The sequence below is a fragment of the Recurvomyces mirabilis genome (assembly GCF_035927965.1).
Source record: "Recurvomyces mirabilis strain CCFEE 5264 chromosome Unknown scaffold_28, whole genome shotgun sequence".
Lineage (NCBI taxonomy): Eukaryota > Fungi > Ascomycota > Dothideomycetes > Mycosphaerellales > Teratosphaeriaceae > Recurvomyces > Recurvomyces mirabilis.
Window position 1 is genome coordinate 258,054 of NW_027041962.1, and position 17,623 is coordinate 275,676.

The 17,623-nt window shown below is 53.0% G+C and overlaps 9 protein-coding genes across 9 annotated transcripts; 4 read left to right on the forward strand and 5 right to left on the reverse strand.

The window, feature by feature from the left end:
- Positions 1-1,147: 1,147 nt before the first annotated feature.
- Positions 1,148-2,566, forward strand: LTS14_008964 (uncharacterized protein; the record flags this gene model as incomplete). The annotated part of the gene is made up of 2 exons (XM_064841647.1): positions 1,148-1,199; positions 1,347-2,566. 2 exons carry the CDS (start codon positions 1,148-1,150, stop codon positions 2,564-2,566), a joined length of 1,272 nt encoding a protein of 423 aa, XP_064690810.1.
- Positions 2,567-4,514: 1,948 nt separating this feature from the next.
- Positions 4,515-5,455, reverse strand: RKM5 (Ribosomal protein lysine methyltransferase; the record flags this gene model as incomplete). The annotated part of the gene is made up of 2 exons (XM_064841648.1): positions 4,515-5,344; positions 5,398-5,455. 2 exons carry the CDS (start codon positions 5,453-5,455, stop codon positions 4,515-4,517), a joined length of 888 nt encoding a protein of 295 aa, XP_064690811.1.
- A 305-nt stretch (positions 5,456-5,760) lies between these two features.
- Positions 5,761-6,486, forward strand: URA5 (orotate phosphoribosyltransferase; the record flags this gene model as incomplete). The annotated part of the gene is made up of 1 exon (XM_064841649.1): positions 5,761-6,486. The coding sequence occupies one exon, from the start codon at positions 5,761-5,763 to the stop codon at positions 6,484-6,486; it is 726 nt and encodes a 241-aa protein (XP_064690812.1).
- Positions 6,487-6,833: 347 nt separating this feature from the next.
- On the reverse strand, positions 6,834-9,114 carry FAA4 (long-chain fatty acid-CoA ligase; the record flags this gene model as incomplete). Its single annotated transcript, XM_064841650.1, has 2 exons — positions 6,834-6,917; positions 6,973-9,114. The coding sequence occupies 2 exons, from the start codon at positions 9,112-9,114 to the stop codon at positions 6,834-6,836; spliced, it is 2,226 nt and encodes a 741-aa protein (XP_064690813.1).
- Positions 9,115-9,583: 469 nt separating this feature from the next.
- Positions 9,584-11,194, reverse strand: LTS14_008968 (uncharacterized protein; the record flags this gene model as incomplete). The annotated part of the gene is made up of 2 exons (XM_064841651.1): positions 9,584-10,626; positions 10,702-11,194. 2 exons carry the CDS (start codon positions 11,192-11,194, stop codon positions 9,584-9,586), a joined length of 1,536 nt encoding a protein of 511 aa, XP_064690814.1.
- A 660-nt stretch (positions 11,195-11,854) lies between these two features.
- On the forward strand, positions 11,855-12,676 carry LTS14_008969 (uncharacterized protein; the record flags this gene model as incomplete). Its single annotated transcript, XM_064841652.1, has 2 exons — positions 11,855-12,485; positions 12,534-12,676. The coding sequence occupies 2 exons, from the start codon at positions 11,855-11,857 to the stop codon at positions 12,674-12,676; spliced, it is 774 nt and encodes a 257-aa protein (XP_064690815.1).
- A 459-nt stretch (positions 12,677-13,135) lies between these two features.
- LTS14_008970 (uncharacterized protein) lies at positions 13,136-13,495 on the forward strand (the record flags this gene model as incomplete). The annotated part of the gene is made up of 1 exon (XM_064841653.1): positions 13,136-13,495. The coding sequence occupies one exon, from the start codon at positions 13,136-13,138 to the stop codon at positions 13,493-13,495; it is 360 nt and encodes a 119-aa protein (XP_064690816.1).
- An 81-nt stretch (positions 13,496-13,576) lies between these two features.
- LTS14_008971 (uncharacterized protein) lies at positions 13,577-14,754 on the reverse strand (the record flags this gene model as incomplete). The annotated part of the gene is made up of 2 exons (XM_064841654.1): positions 13,577-14,063; positions 14,114-14,754. The coding sequence occupies 2 exons, from the start codon at positions 14,752-14,754 to the stop codon at positions 13,577-13,579; spliced, it is 1,128 nt and encodes a 375-aa protein (XP_064690817.1).
- A 377-nt stretch (positions 14,755-15,131) lies between these two features.
- On the reverse strand, positions 15,132-16,962 carry LTS14_008972 (uncharacterized protein; the record flags this gene model as incomplete). Its single annotated transcript, XM_064841655.1, has 2 exons — positions 15,132-15,990; positions 16,133-16,962. The coding sequence occupies 2 exons, from the start codon at positions 16,960-16,962 to the stop codon at positions 15,132-15,134; spliced, it is 1,689 nt and encodes a 562-aa protein (XP_064690818.1).
- Positions 16,963-17,623: the final 661 nt, after the last annotated feature.

Consider the following 17,623-nt stretch of genomic DNA (forward strand, 5'->3'; position numbering starts at 1 on the left):
CTTCTAACATCGTCTCGAGTATCAACGTCCTTCACTCCGAATGTGCTGCGGCACCCAAACCCACGAAGTGATGCCGCCTCGTGCCGAGAGCTTCTCCCGTTGTTCTAAGGCAGGGCGCTTCCTCGGCGCCGATGAATCTTCGTGACTGTGGCTGTGGCGCCGACGTCTCGCCATCGACGAGACACGGCATCACAAATACTGTAGCAAGAGTGATGATTGAGAACCTTGATCAGGTGCCAGCAGCCTGTGTGTTCGGACAGTGCGATTGCAAGTGTGCTTACCACCAATGCTCGTTCTCCTCCTGCTGCCCACTAAGAAGCCCACTTCGGGCAAAATCGCGAGTTGTGCCAGTCGCCCCACGGGTTGGTTTTACTTGCTCAGAGGGTCTGTCACAAGCCAGATTTGAATTGTTCGCCATGATTCACGTGATTTCTGCACAGGAATTTGCCATCACAGAGTTGTGAGCGAACGTCATACACTGCTTGTCAGCTCTAATCGCAACAAATTCCACGTTGCTTCTCCGCATATCGAACGACTTTGTCCTTGAGGAGGTACTCCGTACGGTCTGGGGTTGCCGAGGGAGACGTATCGCAAATCCCGTGCAGGAAGGCAATCACACATCTGAAGCGGTAACGCAGGAACCGTACCAGGAAAGGAGGGCATCGCTGGCCGCCTATCACCGCTATCTCTTCCTCATCAAAACAGTCCCGTCGGCACAACTGGGGGGGCATCCAAGCTGCATACGCTAAGATTCTGTTCCGGGATCACTTTCCCCACGCACTCTCCCGGTCCTGCTTCGATCTGCCTTCGTGCCTCTTTGCTTGGCGGTCTCATCATCACGGTCCCTCTTCCGCTGAACTTCTTTCAGAAAACTCCCACTCGCGCGCTGAGCTCGGCATCATCCCTTGCGGTTGCATCTTGACCACCCCCGACCCCGGACGCCTCCGCATTACACTGCATCATTCCTTTTCCCAGGCTTACTTGACCTTTGCCCTCAGCCAGCTAGGCTGCTCCTTTTCACATGCTCTCTCAGCTACTGAACCCGGAGCACCACGCGCAGGCCCAACAACAGACAGCGCCCACGACGACACAAGAACCACAACAGACGTCATCTGGCTACTCAACACCCACTACGCGTTCACCACACATGGCTTCCGCCGCGCTCGGCGTGTCGCCGATGTCGACCGACGTCAACATGAGTATGAACATGAGCGACGAACATCGACCAGACTTACCCCGCCCTTACAAGTGCCCGCTATGCGACAAGGCCTTCCACCGTCTTGAGCATCAGACTCGACACATCCGAACGCATACTGGGGAGAAGCCACATGCTTGCCAGTTCCCAGGATGCACGAAACGCTTCAGCCGATCCGACGAGCTGACACGACACTCGCGCATTCACAACAACCCGAATTCGAGAAGAGGGAATAAGCAACATGTCGCGGCAGCGGCGGCGGCGGCGGCAGCGATCCAGAACGGCATGCAGAATGGTGTCTACGACAATGCTACAATGCAACAGCTCAACCAGCTCAGTCAATTCGGCAACCAAATGAATCAGATGAATGGCATGCAGCAGCACAACCAGCTCAATCAATTCGGCCAGATGCCTTCGAACGGTATTGGTCAGATTAATGGCCTGCCTAACCTCCAACAGCAACTCAGTCAGCAGATGAATCAGCAAATGAACCAGATGCCGGGCATGATGCCACCTCCGCCAAAGCACTCGAACTCTGCGCCTGGTTCGAATGTGACTTCGCCGAACGTCTCACCTCCGCATTCATATGCGACCTATGCAAGCAATCCTGGCTCCTACATCACGCGAAATGCCAGTGGCGACATCAGTCCGGCTGCTGGCAACTTCCAACAGAGGCCGATGGACATTAACCTGCTGGCGACTGCAGCGTCTCAAGTCGAGCGCGAGAACAATGCACACATCCCGAACCAGCATCTGTCTTTGCCCAACAGCAGATATGCGACGCCTTACCACAGCCATCCGTATGGCACTGGTCGCATGCCATCGCTCTCGTCTTACCACTATTCTTCAAACCCGACTTCGCAGCCCATGTCTCGCTCGCATTCTCAGGAAGAAGATGACCACTACGGACACCGAGTCGCGAAGAAGTCGAGGCCAGGAACCCCACAATCGACTGCACCACCATCTCCAGAATTCCCGCACGAGTCTACATCCCCCACACCGGACCACACTCCGCTCGCGACGCCTTCGCACTCTCCACGACTACGACCACAGTATTTTCACAACGGCGTTCAGCTCCCCACTCTTCACGACTTGTCTCTGCATAACCAGCCACCACCAGCGCTTGCGCCTGTCGAGCCGTCAGCTGACGGTCATCAGCCGTACATTCCGGCTCAGCATAGCGGGCTGCGCATCAGCGAGATCATGGAAGCGGGAGATGGCGCACAAAGAAAGTTGCCCGTGCCCATGGTCGCATCAAAAGACAACAGTCATGCCAAAATCAACGAGCTTAGGGAGCCTGGTAGCGGCATGAGCAGTGGTCAGAACAGTAGTCGAGCAAGCGAGGCGGGCGATTTGCAGGATCGCATGTGATGAGCGAGCGACAAAGAAGGCCGCGCCTCTCGGAATACTGACTTCGGCCACGGGACTGAAGCCATACACTTGTACGGTCTTCATGCTGCATACTTGGGTTTCCTGTTTTCACGCGAGGAGTTCTAGCGATAGATTGGAACGGCGAATGGGAGGCGAGGGAGGGTCGTCTTTGGTCGATGAGTCGCAAGACTGTTATGGAGGTATTTGACTCACGGCTGCTGCGCTTTGTGGTATTCAAGATACCCACGGCACTGGTTTCTGCCGTCTTCGACATGCTGGTCAGGAAATTGCTTCACTCAAACCGCGCGCCGTTTGGCTGTGCGATGCTTACATAGGTGCGCTCAGGTAGCATCGGCATAATACAATATTACTCTGGCATCCTTCTGCCCCGGTCTCACGTATTTGCCGCATCTCCTTGCCGTCTTGGGCCTCCTCGTGATCATCGTTGATCACTGCATGATTTCTCCACGTTCTCCGCGATGGCGTGCAAAGCTTCTTGCGCCGCCTTCGATCCGGTCGTTCACTATTGACTTTCGTGCCTTACCATTCTCTGCAACACTCCACCTCTCTACTACTACAAGCGAACAAAGCGAGATTTCTGGAGACCATAATACGTACTTGGCTTGCGACACGTTTTCGTGAAACAGATCGACTGCCACGTATACCGATTGGACTCCTGCAGGATCATTGGACGCCTTGCGACAGCTACAAAACTGACACGTCGTCGCTGCGCTACATCGGCTGCCGGCAAAGACTTTGCGCAAATCCTACATCCGCACACAATCCGAGGCAACTGTTGAGGTGACCGAACCGATCTTGCTCTCCGTCATCGTGCGATTCTGCTACCAGCCCGACTCGAGGTCTTTCGGCTTCCCTAAACAAGAACCTCCCGCGGAAAACACACCTGTATCCATCCCACCACAAAACATGTAAACAGAGTTCCCCAGAAGAACCATGCACCCCAGAAAGTGCCAGGCTGCTGGGTCTGTAACCTTCTTTTTTTTTTGCTTGCTTCCTAATCTATCGGATGCCTTGTCTCCTTCTATCATTTCGTGCATCGCGTCCCACGGCATTCAACACACCCTTCTCCAATAAAGCAGGCTGCAGCTGTCCTCAACAAAATGCAAGGCTCTCGTCATCCTTCTCAACAGTTTGTGAATTTACGTTCTTATGATGCGAGGGTTCGGCATCACGTCATCACAGCAGCTGGGACTTGTCATTTCACATGCAAGCTGGCCGCTCGCTCGCTCGAGAACTCTGTTCGTCCGCACCAACGTACGCTAGAAGGCGTGTTTTCCCAAAGCATCCTCCGCGTGGCGGACTTCAGCCCGAGGTCGTGATAGCCGAACGCCTCTGTACGAGATCTAGACTCTGCTGGAAATTGGAAGCTGCGCAGCGTGGGGGTGGAATTATGGGGATCCTTTCCGCATTCCTATTCTTCCGGCGACCACGGAAGAATTGGTTGCGCTGGTCATCAACAGGGAAGGTCAAAGATAAGCGTGCGTGGTGGCTGACTTCTGTGCTTCGCTACGTGGTCTTTTTTCATCTGCATGCATGTGAAGACCGCGATAATGGTGGGGTGCAGTAGTAGCCGAGGGTACGTATCTTTCCTCCAGATTGGTGGATGCCGGGTAAGTGGGTGTGGATGGAAGTGGAGGACTCGTACAACTTGGGGCCACGAATGACTTCTTGCGATACGGTACCTCGGACCGAAGCACGTGTTTGCCTGGCTGAGTAGCAAGACAAATGCGGCTCATATTAATGTGACGTCCGCCTGGACTTGGTCGCGAACTCGCTTGTGATCTTGGACCACCGCAACGATGGGCCGGCCTCCATGGAGGACGCGGTGCGGGCATCTCGACATGGTCACCAAGCGTCTGGAAACCGAGGAGATAAGCAAATGAAGCGGCGAGGAGCAACAGTGGAAGGACCGAAGATCCTATCTGTGCTACCTTTTCTCCCGTAGGACACCAACGTGCACCACGAACCCACTACCTTCCTGAAGCCCACCGCTCAGCATGTTGTCAGGCAACCTCCAGACCCGGAACGATCGCATGAATGTCTTGAGCCACTGCTCAAACACTTCCGATTGACGCAGCTGTTGTGCTACCAAGCAGACTGTACTACCTGCTGAAAGATTTGACTCCGTGACTGCTTCACTCCGTAGCTTGCAGATATCCTCGCATGTCTGGACCAGCGGATTGATCAACGCGTAGTTGAAGATACAATCACATGCGATGACAACATCGACGCCTTGGCGCAGGTCGTTGCTGGCTAGATGCCTTTGAACGTCGTCCTCCTCCCAGTCAAGAGCAATGACCTGAATGCTTGACGAGGGCTGCCGCACTTTGCTTGCCTTCCTGCCACCGTGGCTTTTTCGGTCGGACCGATGGCCAGCATTCGCATCGATGTTACTCCGCAGCAACCTGAGCACATGTTGTTGATCCGTAGCCACAACAGCCTTGACTTGCGCAGCTAGCACAGTTGCCACGATCCCAGAGATGCCAGATCCCAGCTCAAGTACCGTGCTGTCATGGTCAAAAAGTCCAGCGTTGAACAGCGAGCTGCGAGGATCTGCAAGCCACTCTGCCACCCGGACGGAAGATTGCCAGACCACAGCACCAGTAGTGCCTTGCTCGTGGCTCGATTGCAGTAGTCCGGGGGACTGGGTGATGGTGTAGTCTTTGGCCCCAATGGTGATCTCGAGGGTCTCTGCCTTAGCATCAATCATGCCAAGATTTGGTAAGGCGGCTGTCTGTGAGAACAGATCGAATGTTTCTGTGAAGACTTAGCCTTTGCTATCATGAACGAGAGGTGTGCATTTGTCTAACCTTCATCGACATGTACGACCTCGTCCCCTAACTTGGCCAAGAATTCGCTGAGAGCCATATTGCCCTCGAGTCACCTGAAGTCGAGCATTCTTTCGCTTTGCTCTTCGCTGTGCTTTGCGCGTAGTCGTGTATATAAGTTGTCAGCATTCTTGTCCGCGTTTTCCTCGATCCTTATGCGATGCAACTTCATCAACAGCAGTGCTTGCCACTCCCTTGGAAACGTGCGTTCGGCAGCGTCTCTGAGCTCTGACCCGACTGTACCCTGCGAACGACCCCACCAGCGATAACGATAAGGATAAAAGTTCCATGAATGTCAATCAAAACTTTTGACCAAATACAATGTAGACCATAACAACCGCCAACATGGCGACATCCGAACTCCCAGAGTGGAAAGCTAAGCTGATAGAGCTGGCTCTCAAGTCCAACATCCTGACCTTCGGCTCCTTCAAGCTCAAATCAAACCGCATATCTCCATACTTCGTCAACTGCGGACTCTTCTGCAAAGCCAACCTAATTCGAGCAATCAGTACAGCCTATGCTCGTCAGATAGACAGCTATGCCAAGGAGCACCCGGAATGGGGTTTTGATATACTCTTCGGACCGGCGTATAAAGGTATACCGCTTTGCGTTACCACAGCAGAGAAGCTAGCGGGTGAGGACGAAAGCAAATGGGGAGACATCGCATACAGCTTCAACCGCAAGGAGGTCAAAGATCATGGCGAAGGTGGCTTGATGATTGGTGAGAGCATGAAAGGAAAGAGGGTGGTCATTATCGACGATGTCATGACGGCTGGGACTGCTATTCGCGAGGCAATCGATATCATCAATGGGCAAGGTGGGAAGCTGGTCGGTATTATCGTGGCTATCGATAGGCAGGAGAAGATGCCTAGTCAGAGTGAGAAGGAGGGTAAGGGCGACGATGGGACGCCCAGGGGTAGTACGATCGCTGAGGTGAGGAGGGAGACTGGTGTGCCTGTCATGGCCGTTTTGACGCTGAGTGATATGATTGCGGGGATGAAGAAGTTGGGACGGGAAGAGGAGATGAAGCAGATGGAGGAGTACTATCAGAGGTACAAGCCATCTGATTGAATGCACACTGGCAAAACGAACTCGAAACCAGCATAAGCATGGCCAATAGTTTATCTGCGCCTGCCAAAGCCACAGGCTCGACCATGCCTGTCACATTACGGACACTGGTGGAGCGAATAGATGCTAGAGTGGCAAGCCGTGGCAACGATGAGCGATGATAACCGAGAAGGGCCCGAAGCATTTTGTACCGATACTAGCAAGCTGTAAAAGTATAACTACAAAGATCATTGAGTACGGCATTGCTCCTCCAGAAACGCCCAGCAGTCATATCACATACCATCATTACCCTACCTACATCACCCACCCGTAAGTAATTCTCATCCTGATCACAGATTGGAGCAGCAAGCCTACTTCTGGATCTTGCTGACTTCGTCCTTGTACTTTTCCGTGATTCCCTTGCGGTTGAGCTTCTGTGCAGAGGTGACGAGACCCTGTCATACGTGTTAACGACCGTTCGAGTATCACAACAGTTCTATAATGACTTACGTTCTGTGGCGTCCACTCCTCATCACTGAGCACAACACCCTCGATCATCTCGATACCAACCAGACCACCCTTCTTACCAGCTGCCTGCATCTCCTTCAGTACAGCAGCATTCACATCCTTGTTGTGGCAAAGGTCCTCTAAACCACTGCCCTTGATCCCGTTATTGCTGGCCAAGCTCTTGAGAGCAGGCTCAGCTGGCACGACGATAGCAACAGGCTTGCTCTTGCTCTGATCGGCATATACGCAAATATTGCCGACGACTGGGCAACTGCGATAGATGGACTCGAGCTTCTCCAAGGCAATGTATTCACCATGCGCCATCTTGACCAAGTTCTTCTTGCGGTCGATGATCTTGAGCGAGCCAGCTGAGTCGAACTCGCCAATATCGCCAGTCTTGAACCAGCCATCATCAGTGAAGGATTCCTTGGTCTCCTGCTCCATGTTGAGGTAACCCTTGACGACAGAAGCGCCACGGATCCAGATCTCGCCTTGCGGTGGGCTGTTCGTGCTGAAGTATCCAGCGTCTGCGAAGTCGACGAGCTTGACTTCCACAGAGCATGGCATCTCGCCCATTGAGGAGTCGGTCCAAGCCAAGGGGTCCATGAGCGCACCCATGGCAGCCGTTTCGGTCAGGCCGTAACCGATAATCATAGGTGCGATGCACATCGAGATGAAACGCTGAGTGTCCTTCGCCACGGGTCCACCTCCATTCATCGTGATTCGTAGACGACCGCCCGTAGCTTCTTGAATCTTCTTGAAGACTACGGAATCCATCAGGCTCGTGCTGACGCCGGACAATGGTACGTAAGAGTTTGCCATCAGGAAGCTTTTCGCCGTGAAAGCACCCCAGAACATGTTCTTGACAATCGGGTTCATCTTCTCGACCTTGGCTTGGATACCCTTCTTGACGGTCTCCCACACGGCTGGCACACCAACCAGGATGGTAGGCTTGAACTCCGCGATGTCGCCACGGCAGTTGCGCATGCTCGCGTCGGAGATTGTGCGAGGGTTGCCATAACCCATGGTGCCTCCCCAGTAGAGGCAGGCAGACTCGAAGACAAACTCCAAGATATGTGCTTGTGGTAGGTATGTGAGCAGACCATCACCCGGGCCAAGGTACTGTCCGACGATCGAGTCGACACCAGCAATAGAGCCGAGCACGTTCCTATGGGTTAGTAGGACACCCTTGGGGGCACCAGTACTGCCGGAGGTGTACATGATACAGCATAGATCCTCTGGCTTTGGTGGAACTGGCTCGACCATGTTCTCCTCACCCATCTTGATGAGCTCGCTAAAGCTCTGCACTGACAGATGGGGGTGCGCTTCCTTCAGCTTCTCGATGTCTCCCTGAAGCTTCTCCGGGTCGGCCTTGGTGGTTGGTGCCTCATCGTCGTTATAAATCACATGCTGGATATCCTTCGCCTCTTGCAGTGGCTTGATGAGCTTGGTGAGCAGATGTGGGTCGAGGAAGATCGCTTTGGCATTAGTCTGCAATAGAGAGTGCTTCAAGCCTTCCTCGCCAAGTGTGTCGTACGCAGTCACAATAGCCATACTCTGGCTGTGCGCCCCATGTGCCGTTGCCAACCAGTACATATGTGTGGCCGCGAACAAGTGCACGCGATCAGCTGCCTGCAGTCCAAGCTTGCGCAAGCCTGAGCCTGCCTTGAGCACGAGCTGCTCATACTCGGTAAAGCTCAAATATTCGTAGCCGCTGAGCTCGAAATACTGCCACTTCTTGTCCTGCTCAACTTCTTTGCCATCCACCATCTTCTTGACCTTCTTGGTCTCCTCATGCATCTTGATGAGCTTTCTCTTTCCCACAGCTTTAGCATTGCCATACTTGGTGCTGGAGCGCTTGAGGATGTCAAATATGGTTGTGGTCTCCGGGTCAGGTGTCACACGCAATCCATCCTTTGCCCTGATGTTTCGACGAGGAATAGTCTCGCCGTCAACCTTCTTCGCGTCGGGAGATTCAACTGTGTAAGGTGGCCGCCTATACGCCTTGGGCTGCGGCACCATCGTCTTCAAGTCCTGGTGATTCATGATGCTGCCTATCGTTTTCGAGTCGTATGTTTGGTTGGACACGTTCGGCGCAATGACGTTGAAATACTGTAGCCAGGCGTCGAGAGAATACGAAGACATGTACGTGACGTCGTCCAAAAGAGGTCCTGGGCGGTCTTGACAGTAATGTGGCTATGCACGCGATGTGCCGCAGAGCAAACAAGCAAGCAGATCGGGACTTCGGTGAGCTCAATCACCTGCATCACTGACGTAAGTCGCGCACGTGCCACTCACCCACACCCGCCTCGAACTCGGCCATAACGTATGCAAGTGGGACACTCTATTGGGTGTTGCTTACAAGAGCGTGCCGTGCATAGGCAAGTACATGGTCAGCTTTAGGGCAAAGGCTGAGAATCCATAGCCCTCGGTTCCACCTCAGCCACTAACTTGCTACACGTATGCGCAATTGTTAAACGGCAAGCCATCTTGCTCCGCACAATGTGTGCCGCAACGGCGACGCATCGACATCATTCAACCACATTCACCAAGAAACCCATGCATGAGTACTGTAGACAGCCATCTCCCTTCCACAAATGCCACTGCCGTTCCGTCACATAGCCTTCTTCGCCTTCTTAGGTGTTCCCTGCAGCACCTGAGCACCACTGGCCTTCATGTCTCCAAGGGCCGCCTCCGTCTGCTGCCGCTTCATGCTTACAGCTTCATGGCGTGCTTCAATCTCATCTTCGAACAGACGAGCCGCCTTGCGCTTCTCCTGACGGGCGGCCTTGAGCTTCTTAACAACCTCGCTGTAGCGACCTAGAAACCAGTCTCCTGCTTCCTCCCACACAACGATATTGAGTGTGCTGAAGTACTCGATCTGGTCCTTTGATCCCTTGGTGAGCATCGATTCAAGATCCTTTGACAGGGTTTCCCCCTGCCCAGGCAGTTGTGATATTCGCGGGTTCTGATCAAATTCTGCCGATTTGAGGTCGGCGTAAGAAAGTCCGTAAAGCTCAGGTAGGTCGATGTCAAGGTCTGCATCAGCATCGTCTCCTGCAGCGGGTGGGCTGCTGTCTTGCTCGCCTTCACCCTGTGGCGAATAGTGGTTGTGGAAGTTGCCTGTCTCGACTCGTTGCTGCCAACCAGGCACTGCCGAAAAGCCATTTGCCTGCGACTGAGGCTTCAAGAGGCTAAAGTCGGTTTGCGGAGCATCTCTCGCGTATGAAGCCCTGACCACTGGAGGCTGTGGCTTTTGCTTTGGCAAGCTCCGTCGCTGGGGTTCTCGTTGCTTCGGAAGTTGCGTCGCTACTTGGCCAGCACCCTGCCCCTCTTCCTCGCCATGAGACGTCTGGCGTGGTTGGTTCCAGATAGCCTTTGGCTCTGCTTGAGCATTCTTCGGACCACGAGGTGCGGTTCTGTAGCCACAAGCCATTTGTTGCAAAGTGTTCTGCGTCGCATCTGCTGGATTACGAGACAACGGGTGGCTATATGGAACAACATTCTCGTTTCTGGACTCGGTGTTGCGCTGGCGCGTCTGTGCTTGACCCTGCCCATATTCTTGCGGCTGATGTCGTCTGCCGGATATGTGTGTTGGCATCTGAGACCGCAACTCAGTGGTTGATGCTGTATGTTGCTCCATCTCGGCGTAGGAGACTGAAGGCACACCGTCAGTAGTGCTCGGATATGAGTCGCCCTTCATGTAGGGCAACTCAATCCTGTGAGGCTCACCACCCGCACCACCATCTGGACGTGGTGTAGCCGTTTCATCGTTGTGGTGGTGGGAGCTCTTTCGCTTCTGCGGTGCTGCTCGGCTCAGAGGATCATCCGCCAGGTCTTCGGGTTCGGTCACATACTCCTCATCAGAATGGAGTGGACTACCAGGAGCATATTTGGGCTTCAGTTTCTGCTGCTGATGGCTTGCTTCGCGTTGCTGAGCTTCATGAGGTAGCTGAACGCTGGCGATCGTCGACTCTCTGTCAATGCTGCTGTCATCCGTGTCGTAGAAGTGCTTTGGTTCAGTATCTTTAGCTACAGCAGGATGACGCGTGACATCGGCCACACCGTTGTTCCTGTGAGCAGCTTGTGCGTTACTTGTAGACTGCTTGTTCTGACGATTGTGCGGCAACTTTGTTGGTACCTTGTACCGATCGAGCGACCGCTCGGTGGACGCTGCATGCTCATCGCGACGCACGAAATCTGTCAACGTCTGTTTCGATGCCATGATTCAAGCTGACAGGCTGATGAACATAGCTGTTGAAGCCCTGTTCAACGCGGATGTAGAGCATTGAGGTTGACGTGACGCGACGTGAAGTGATATCGCGGCAATCCCGCTTGTCCGGGATCAGAAAGCGCGCTAGCCACCCGACATCACATGTCGTCAGTTGCGCTATCAGACGATATCACATTGAATGCTCTTCTGCTTCTAATAATGCCTCGCATGTGTAGCCCGTTCCTACTGTGATCTGGATCATACGATTCTGATCTGCCACATCGTCTCCTGCAGTGAGAGATCAGCACAAAAGCTCGACCGACCAAAATGGAAGGCACACAGAGCATGTCACGTGGGCTGTTTGGTCTTCCGAATGAGGTTTGACATCAAGCCAAGTTATATCATGCACTTCTTCGAGGCTGATGATGCCCTCAGATCCTGCTCTCTATCTTCTCGCTGTTCCCCACAACTTCGCTCGTACAATTCGCACCAACATGCCAACACATCCATTCTATTGTACTCCGTGTGCTACACCACCGATTACAGGTCGCTGCTGGCCTCGCAGGACACACTCTCTATCTTGAATGTCACCATCCGTCTGTAAGGCTTACCGAAGCCAAGTTGTTCTGTTCTTCAATCGGGACAGATGGCCTGGAGGAGCTGCTGTCGAATATGGACATGGCCGCGAGCTGTGTAGGACGAATACGCAAAGCAGGCGCACTATATTCTCGCTTTCGGCCACAGCTAAGAGAACCGCCACTACAGCCACAGAAGCATCCAGCAGGTGACATACCTGGCTCGAGGACATGGCGAGCCCCTTCGTCAGCAGCGGATTATGTCAATACGTTGGACCCATTGCCCGGCGATCAGGTTGTGAGCAAGAACGTGACCGTCGACGCTCATGATCTCTTCTCCCAACTGACCACACTGGTCTATTTGGGCAAGCGTGAGACCAGTCGTGGTTTACTCTTTAGCATACAAGAAGTCAGCGAGGGGACCATACGAGTATGGCGGGAATGGTTGAGCAAGCGATGCGAGAGTAAGAAGTGGACCGATGGCGAGAAGGTCGCCGTACACCGTGACCCGCCCGTCAATCCGACGTCGAGTAGAGGCAAGTCTAGATCCGACAGTGTCACCGGCTACGAAGATCCGACCAAGGATCCAAGCATCTTGTGGATCAACACCCGTGACGATAATGTTGGAGTCAAGTTCCGCGTAAAGGAGCGGAATATGCGACGTGCCAATCCCATTTTGTTCTCAGACGATACGGAAGTGGCTGTGAGCTACGAAGTGGAATTTGAAGGTAAGTATGTTGTGAACAACTTTGTAATATTGGCTAATAGCATCGCAGAAGTCCTTGTCCGCACGACGCATCTACTGCTTAAATTAGAGGGGGCCCAACAGCAGATTGACAACCATAATGGTAAAGCTATTGTCTTTGGGTCGTATGCTGGCTTGCAGGAGTTTGATACAGCTGGTCATCCTCGACGCTGAACCCGATCGTAATGCCAGACTCGCAGTACTGCTATGATGCATTATGGATCTCTTTATGTGCCTTCTCACAGTGTTCTCTTGTACCCAGTGGCTTGTGTTGATATGAATTTACCATCTCTAATGCATTTGAGGAGAGTCTTTGCTCGGGAGCACTGGTCCATGGGTGGATCTCCTCGAGTTGACCCGGCAATCGTGCGTGTCTTCCAAAATCAGATTCACGCAAATACTTGGGTTGTTGCCGACATTCGAAAGTTTCTCATCTGGATCTGCAAATACCTCTTGCTCCCAAAGACTGGCGTTTCTAAGAGCTTCCGATCTCGGCCACAGCTGCACCGAAGTACCACTTTTGGATACAGCATATAAGATGTCCATTGCATATCGAATATCTGGTCATCGACAAGCAGAGCTACCTCGCAGAGCTGCAAACGGTCAATCAATAGGTCTTCGCAAGCCATCTAAATGTCGACATCACAACCTCGCCGCATGGGCCAGATCATCCGGCTGAAGCGAGATTCATTACAAGCGTACAAAGAATGCCACAAAGCTATCTGGCCATCCATTGCCAAACAGATCAGAGACAGCAACATCAGCGACTACTCGATCTACCTAGACGAAGACTCGATGGTCCTTTTTGCGACGATGAAATACACGGGGAACGATTTCGAAGCCGACATGGAGAGGATGAAGCAAGATCCCGAGACGCAACGCTGGTGGCAAATGACTGATGGGATGCAGGAAAGTTTTGTGGAAGGGAGTACAGGGAGCAAGGATTCGAAGGGATGGTGGAAGCCGCTCGAAGAGGTCTTCCGCCAGGAGTAGAGTAGCCTGAGCCTTCGACCATGGGGCTATTGAGGCGGAGCATGGATTGTATTGTTCCCATCATAGTCCGAATCAGCACGACTACTGTCGCCATGCTACAACATCTACAGACTCATCCCAAAGCTGCAAGGCTTGCTCCCTACTCATGTTCTCACCACTGTGTGGCGGTAATCGCCAGATAGTGATGCCAAATCCACTCATCTTCAGACTCGTGACCAACGGACCGAGCGTCAGCCTTCGGACCTTGAATCCTCGTCGCTCAAGCTCAGCATTTGCTAGCTCAGCAAAGCGAGCAAGTACCTCATCTGATGTACTGCCTAGCGAGTTCAATAGCATGACAACTTCGTTATCTTCTTTTGGGTGTGTCGATGCTGAGAATGGGATGAATGCCCTGTCTTTGTCGCTGAAGTCGAGTATGAGGTCTAGCATTTGTGAAGTGAGTGCTTCAGGCGTGGGTATTGGCGATATTTGTTGCAAGCCTGGCTCGCCGTGCGCTCCCATGCCAAGCTCGATGGTCGCTGGTGGTAGAGTCTGCAAGTCTGTAATGGTTGCGTTGGGCAAGGCAACACTGAAATCTGGTCAGTCATCATCGAGTGGTGCCCCGTTCATGCAACATACCGATCGAACGCAACGCCGATTGTGCCAACATTGGCCGCAACGTACTCCATCACCTCAGCGACTCTCTCAAGGCTCTCACCCTGCTGTGCAAGACCACACGCACTTTTCAGAGCTACCAGGTGTCCACTGAGCCCTCTCCTACCTACCTTACCACCTTTCTTTCTACCCACTGCCACGTCATCGCCAACGGGTGTAAAGTGGACCTTGTACCCTGCTGCTTGTGCTCTGGTAATTGCCAGACCAGCGTTCAAGATATCACCGGTGTAATTGCCGCATACTACTAGTGTGCCTTTGCTCTTCCCGTTTTGCGGTTGACACATCCTGATGGCTTCGAAAATTTGTGCAGCTGTCGGACTGGCGAAGACATTGCCTGAGACATACGCGGACAAGTAGTTGTGGCCAACGAAGCCGCCGAACATAGGCTCATGCCCTCCCCCAGCGAAGCCAATGGTCGTGACACGGTCCTGGGCGAATGCTTGGAGGTCGTTCCGATAGACAATTTTGTATTCGCGATGGTAAGACAAGGATGGCTTCAGATACGTAAGGCCGGTGAGCGCATCATTGATTGCTTCTGCTGGATCGTTGATAAAGTGAAACGTTTCCTTCGCAGGTGGTGCCTTCGTCTGCGTCTCGGTCGCCATGAAGAAGAGCTGCTCTCGGTATAATGGCCGGGCTGGTGGCTATCTCGTTACGAGGGGAGGGGAGCAGGCCAGTAATGGAATAGGAAGCGTGTAGACTGTACCTTCTGTTTCGTTAGAGCGTCATCGCAACTATACATGCGAAGCACCATTCAGAAGTTATACGTCCTCATGTCGGGAAAGGTTGGAGACATCGTTGTGTTCCCCGCATTGATGGGAGCTCCGATGTTGCGGAAGAGGTGGACGAAGACATTTTCGGCTTGCTGTTTACGGTTTGCCGGAGGTCAGACAGAATGCCTTTGGCAATGCACGGCGACTTGCAATGACATGAAATGACTATGGTTTGATAAGGCACTGTATATCTCGGAGGTCAGATCAGATCATACCCTCTTTGCATCGTCTTCAACCGCCTTGTCTGCCTCGCCACGTCCATGCATCCGGTTCCACTCTTCAGCATCATCTGCATCATCAGCACGATTCGCTGTCGACTCAGGAATCTCCTCGTCCTCGATCTCTTCCAGGAGGATCAAATTCAGTATCAGAGCAAGAAAAGCAGTGACAGCGAATCCAGTCTCCAGCACAAGCTCGATGGCGTTAAAGAAGCCAAGCAGGCCTTTGTTATTGCCAGCATATGTGAAGACGTAAGAGAACCATGTAGGGACTAGGGTCGCGCCAAACCCTACTGCTAGAGCAGCAGTAAGTATGAAACGATTTCGGCGTGTGAACGGTATCGTTGAGATGATTCGGATACCTGATGTTGCCACGGCGGAAAAGAGGAAGGTCGTCATACCCCCAAGGACTGAGCTTGGTATTGCAACAAGTCCAGCAGCAAACTTTGCGAGGATGCCCATGACGAGCAGCCAGAAGCAGCATGCGTAGCCGGCTTTGCGATTCGCGCATCTTGTCAAGGCAATAACACCGTTGTTCTGGGCGAATGTCGACATTGGCGTGATAGTGCACAGTCCAGCAACGATGCCGTTGAGCCCATCTGCAAGGACGCCTCCTTGAATCCTGCTGTCGAATAATGGACCATCCACTTGGAGGCGAGACACATCACACGTCGCTGTAATGTCACCGATGGCCTCCATCGCGAGCACAACGTAGACGGCCAGTAGAGGAAGCACTATCGGACCGTATAGCGATAGCTTGAATGTGTGGACCTCGCTACCGGCGCCGCATCGATACCAGAGGGATCGAAGTATCCACAGGCAGCAGCTACTATACAGCCGACTAGGAGACCTGCTTATAATCAGCATCAGACCAGCATCTCAGTACATTGCATGGCGTAACAAGCACGACCGCGCAGCTTTTCATGATCGGACTGCCAAAGCGCTCGCATAAAATGATAGTCAAGAAAACAAGGAATCCCAGCCCGACGAACGACGCAGAGCCCCATGGTAATGGGTGTGGCGCGTATATGGTAGGACAAATGGCAAAGATACCGCTTTCAGGCCGGCCCATACAGCTGCCACTTCCTCCCGCCCAGTCCGCAAACCCAGAGGAGATCAGTGAGACGCCAATGAGCAGCACCGTCGGTCCAGTAACCAAAGGTGGAAAGATCTTGCAGAGGATGCGAGGAGGTGTGAAGGACATTGCGACCTCGATCAGTGCACAAATCGCTGCTGTGCCAATCAGTGCTCCGTATCTTTTCGGACATGGTAGCTTGTTACCGTTGGCATCCGAAGGACAATAGCCAGTGGCGTACATCTGGGCAAAAGCCCCCGTTGCAACAGGAATCACAGCAAAGGAAGTTCGAACGACTGAGATCAGCCCAGTGCCCACATAGTATGGCGTCTTCCAGATTTGGAACCGTGTGATCTGTACCGCGGCCGGTATCCCGCAAACTATGAGCGATGAACTGACCAGATACGACTGGATGTTGGCGTCCAGATTGCCAACTCCAGCCAATATGATAGGAGGAGTGATCACGCCCGCCAGCACTGATAAAGCATGTTGGAAGCCGAGTAGCATTGCCAGAAATACTGGCATCTTCTGGTTGAGGCCGAAGAAAGGAGCTGCCCGCTTCTCTCTCTTGAGAAAGGGAAGATTTGGCTTGAACAGGAACGCATAATCGTAGTCGCCAATGAGTCCGTCTCGCGTCGTGAGAGCTTTGAGTAGACCGCGTCCACTGCTGGTGAGCTTTTGCTTGCGGTCCACACTTGGTCCAATCCGGTCAGGACCGTCGTCCTTGAATCCATCGGGTTGCAACATGCCGTCAGGTCGATCTCCTAGGATGAATGTCGTTTCGATGTTTGTGAAAGCACAATGGCCAGAGCATGGTTTGCTGAGGATGTTGGCCTATACTTATTGTATGATTGTAGTCTGCTAGTATATGCTCTAGAGCTGGGTACTGTTCTTGCTTTTGAGATGAGATCGGCTCGGGAATGCTGAGAGCGAGTGAACAGCGAATGACAATCCGGGCGGCTCCTACCTTTGCTACATGTGGTTATACAGATCTTCATGGTCTGAGCCAATGGCGTTGATATCTGTGTTGACAACGCGAAGGACACGGGAAGAGCGCGTTTTCTTGTCGTGTGGTGGCTTTCGCAACGCGCCGGCGACGGGAGAAACTCGGCCTCGGAATAGCGGGTCGAGATAGCAAGTGCTTCCAATGCATCTTGAACACCTAATCCCCAACATCACTCACAAGCACCATGACAGTCGCCCAACGCCATATAATGATGTGTATATGACTCCCGCACGACGCAGCGCCGGAGCTGCTGTAAGCCATGATAGCTTGGTGGCCAGTACGGTGTGGCTGGCTGAGCGCAGGGAAGATACGCATACTCAAAGAACACAGTTCATGTCGGGTTATGCTGCTTGTATAACGATCTGACGCCGTCGTACCTTCCACAGTATTGATTCGTACCGG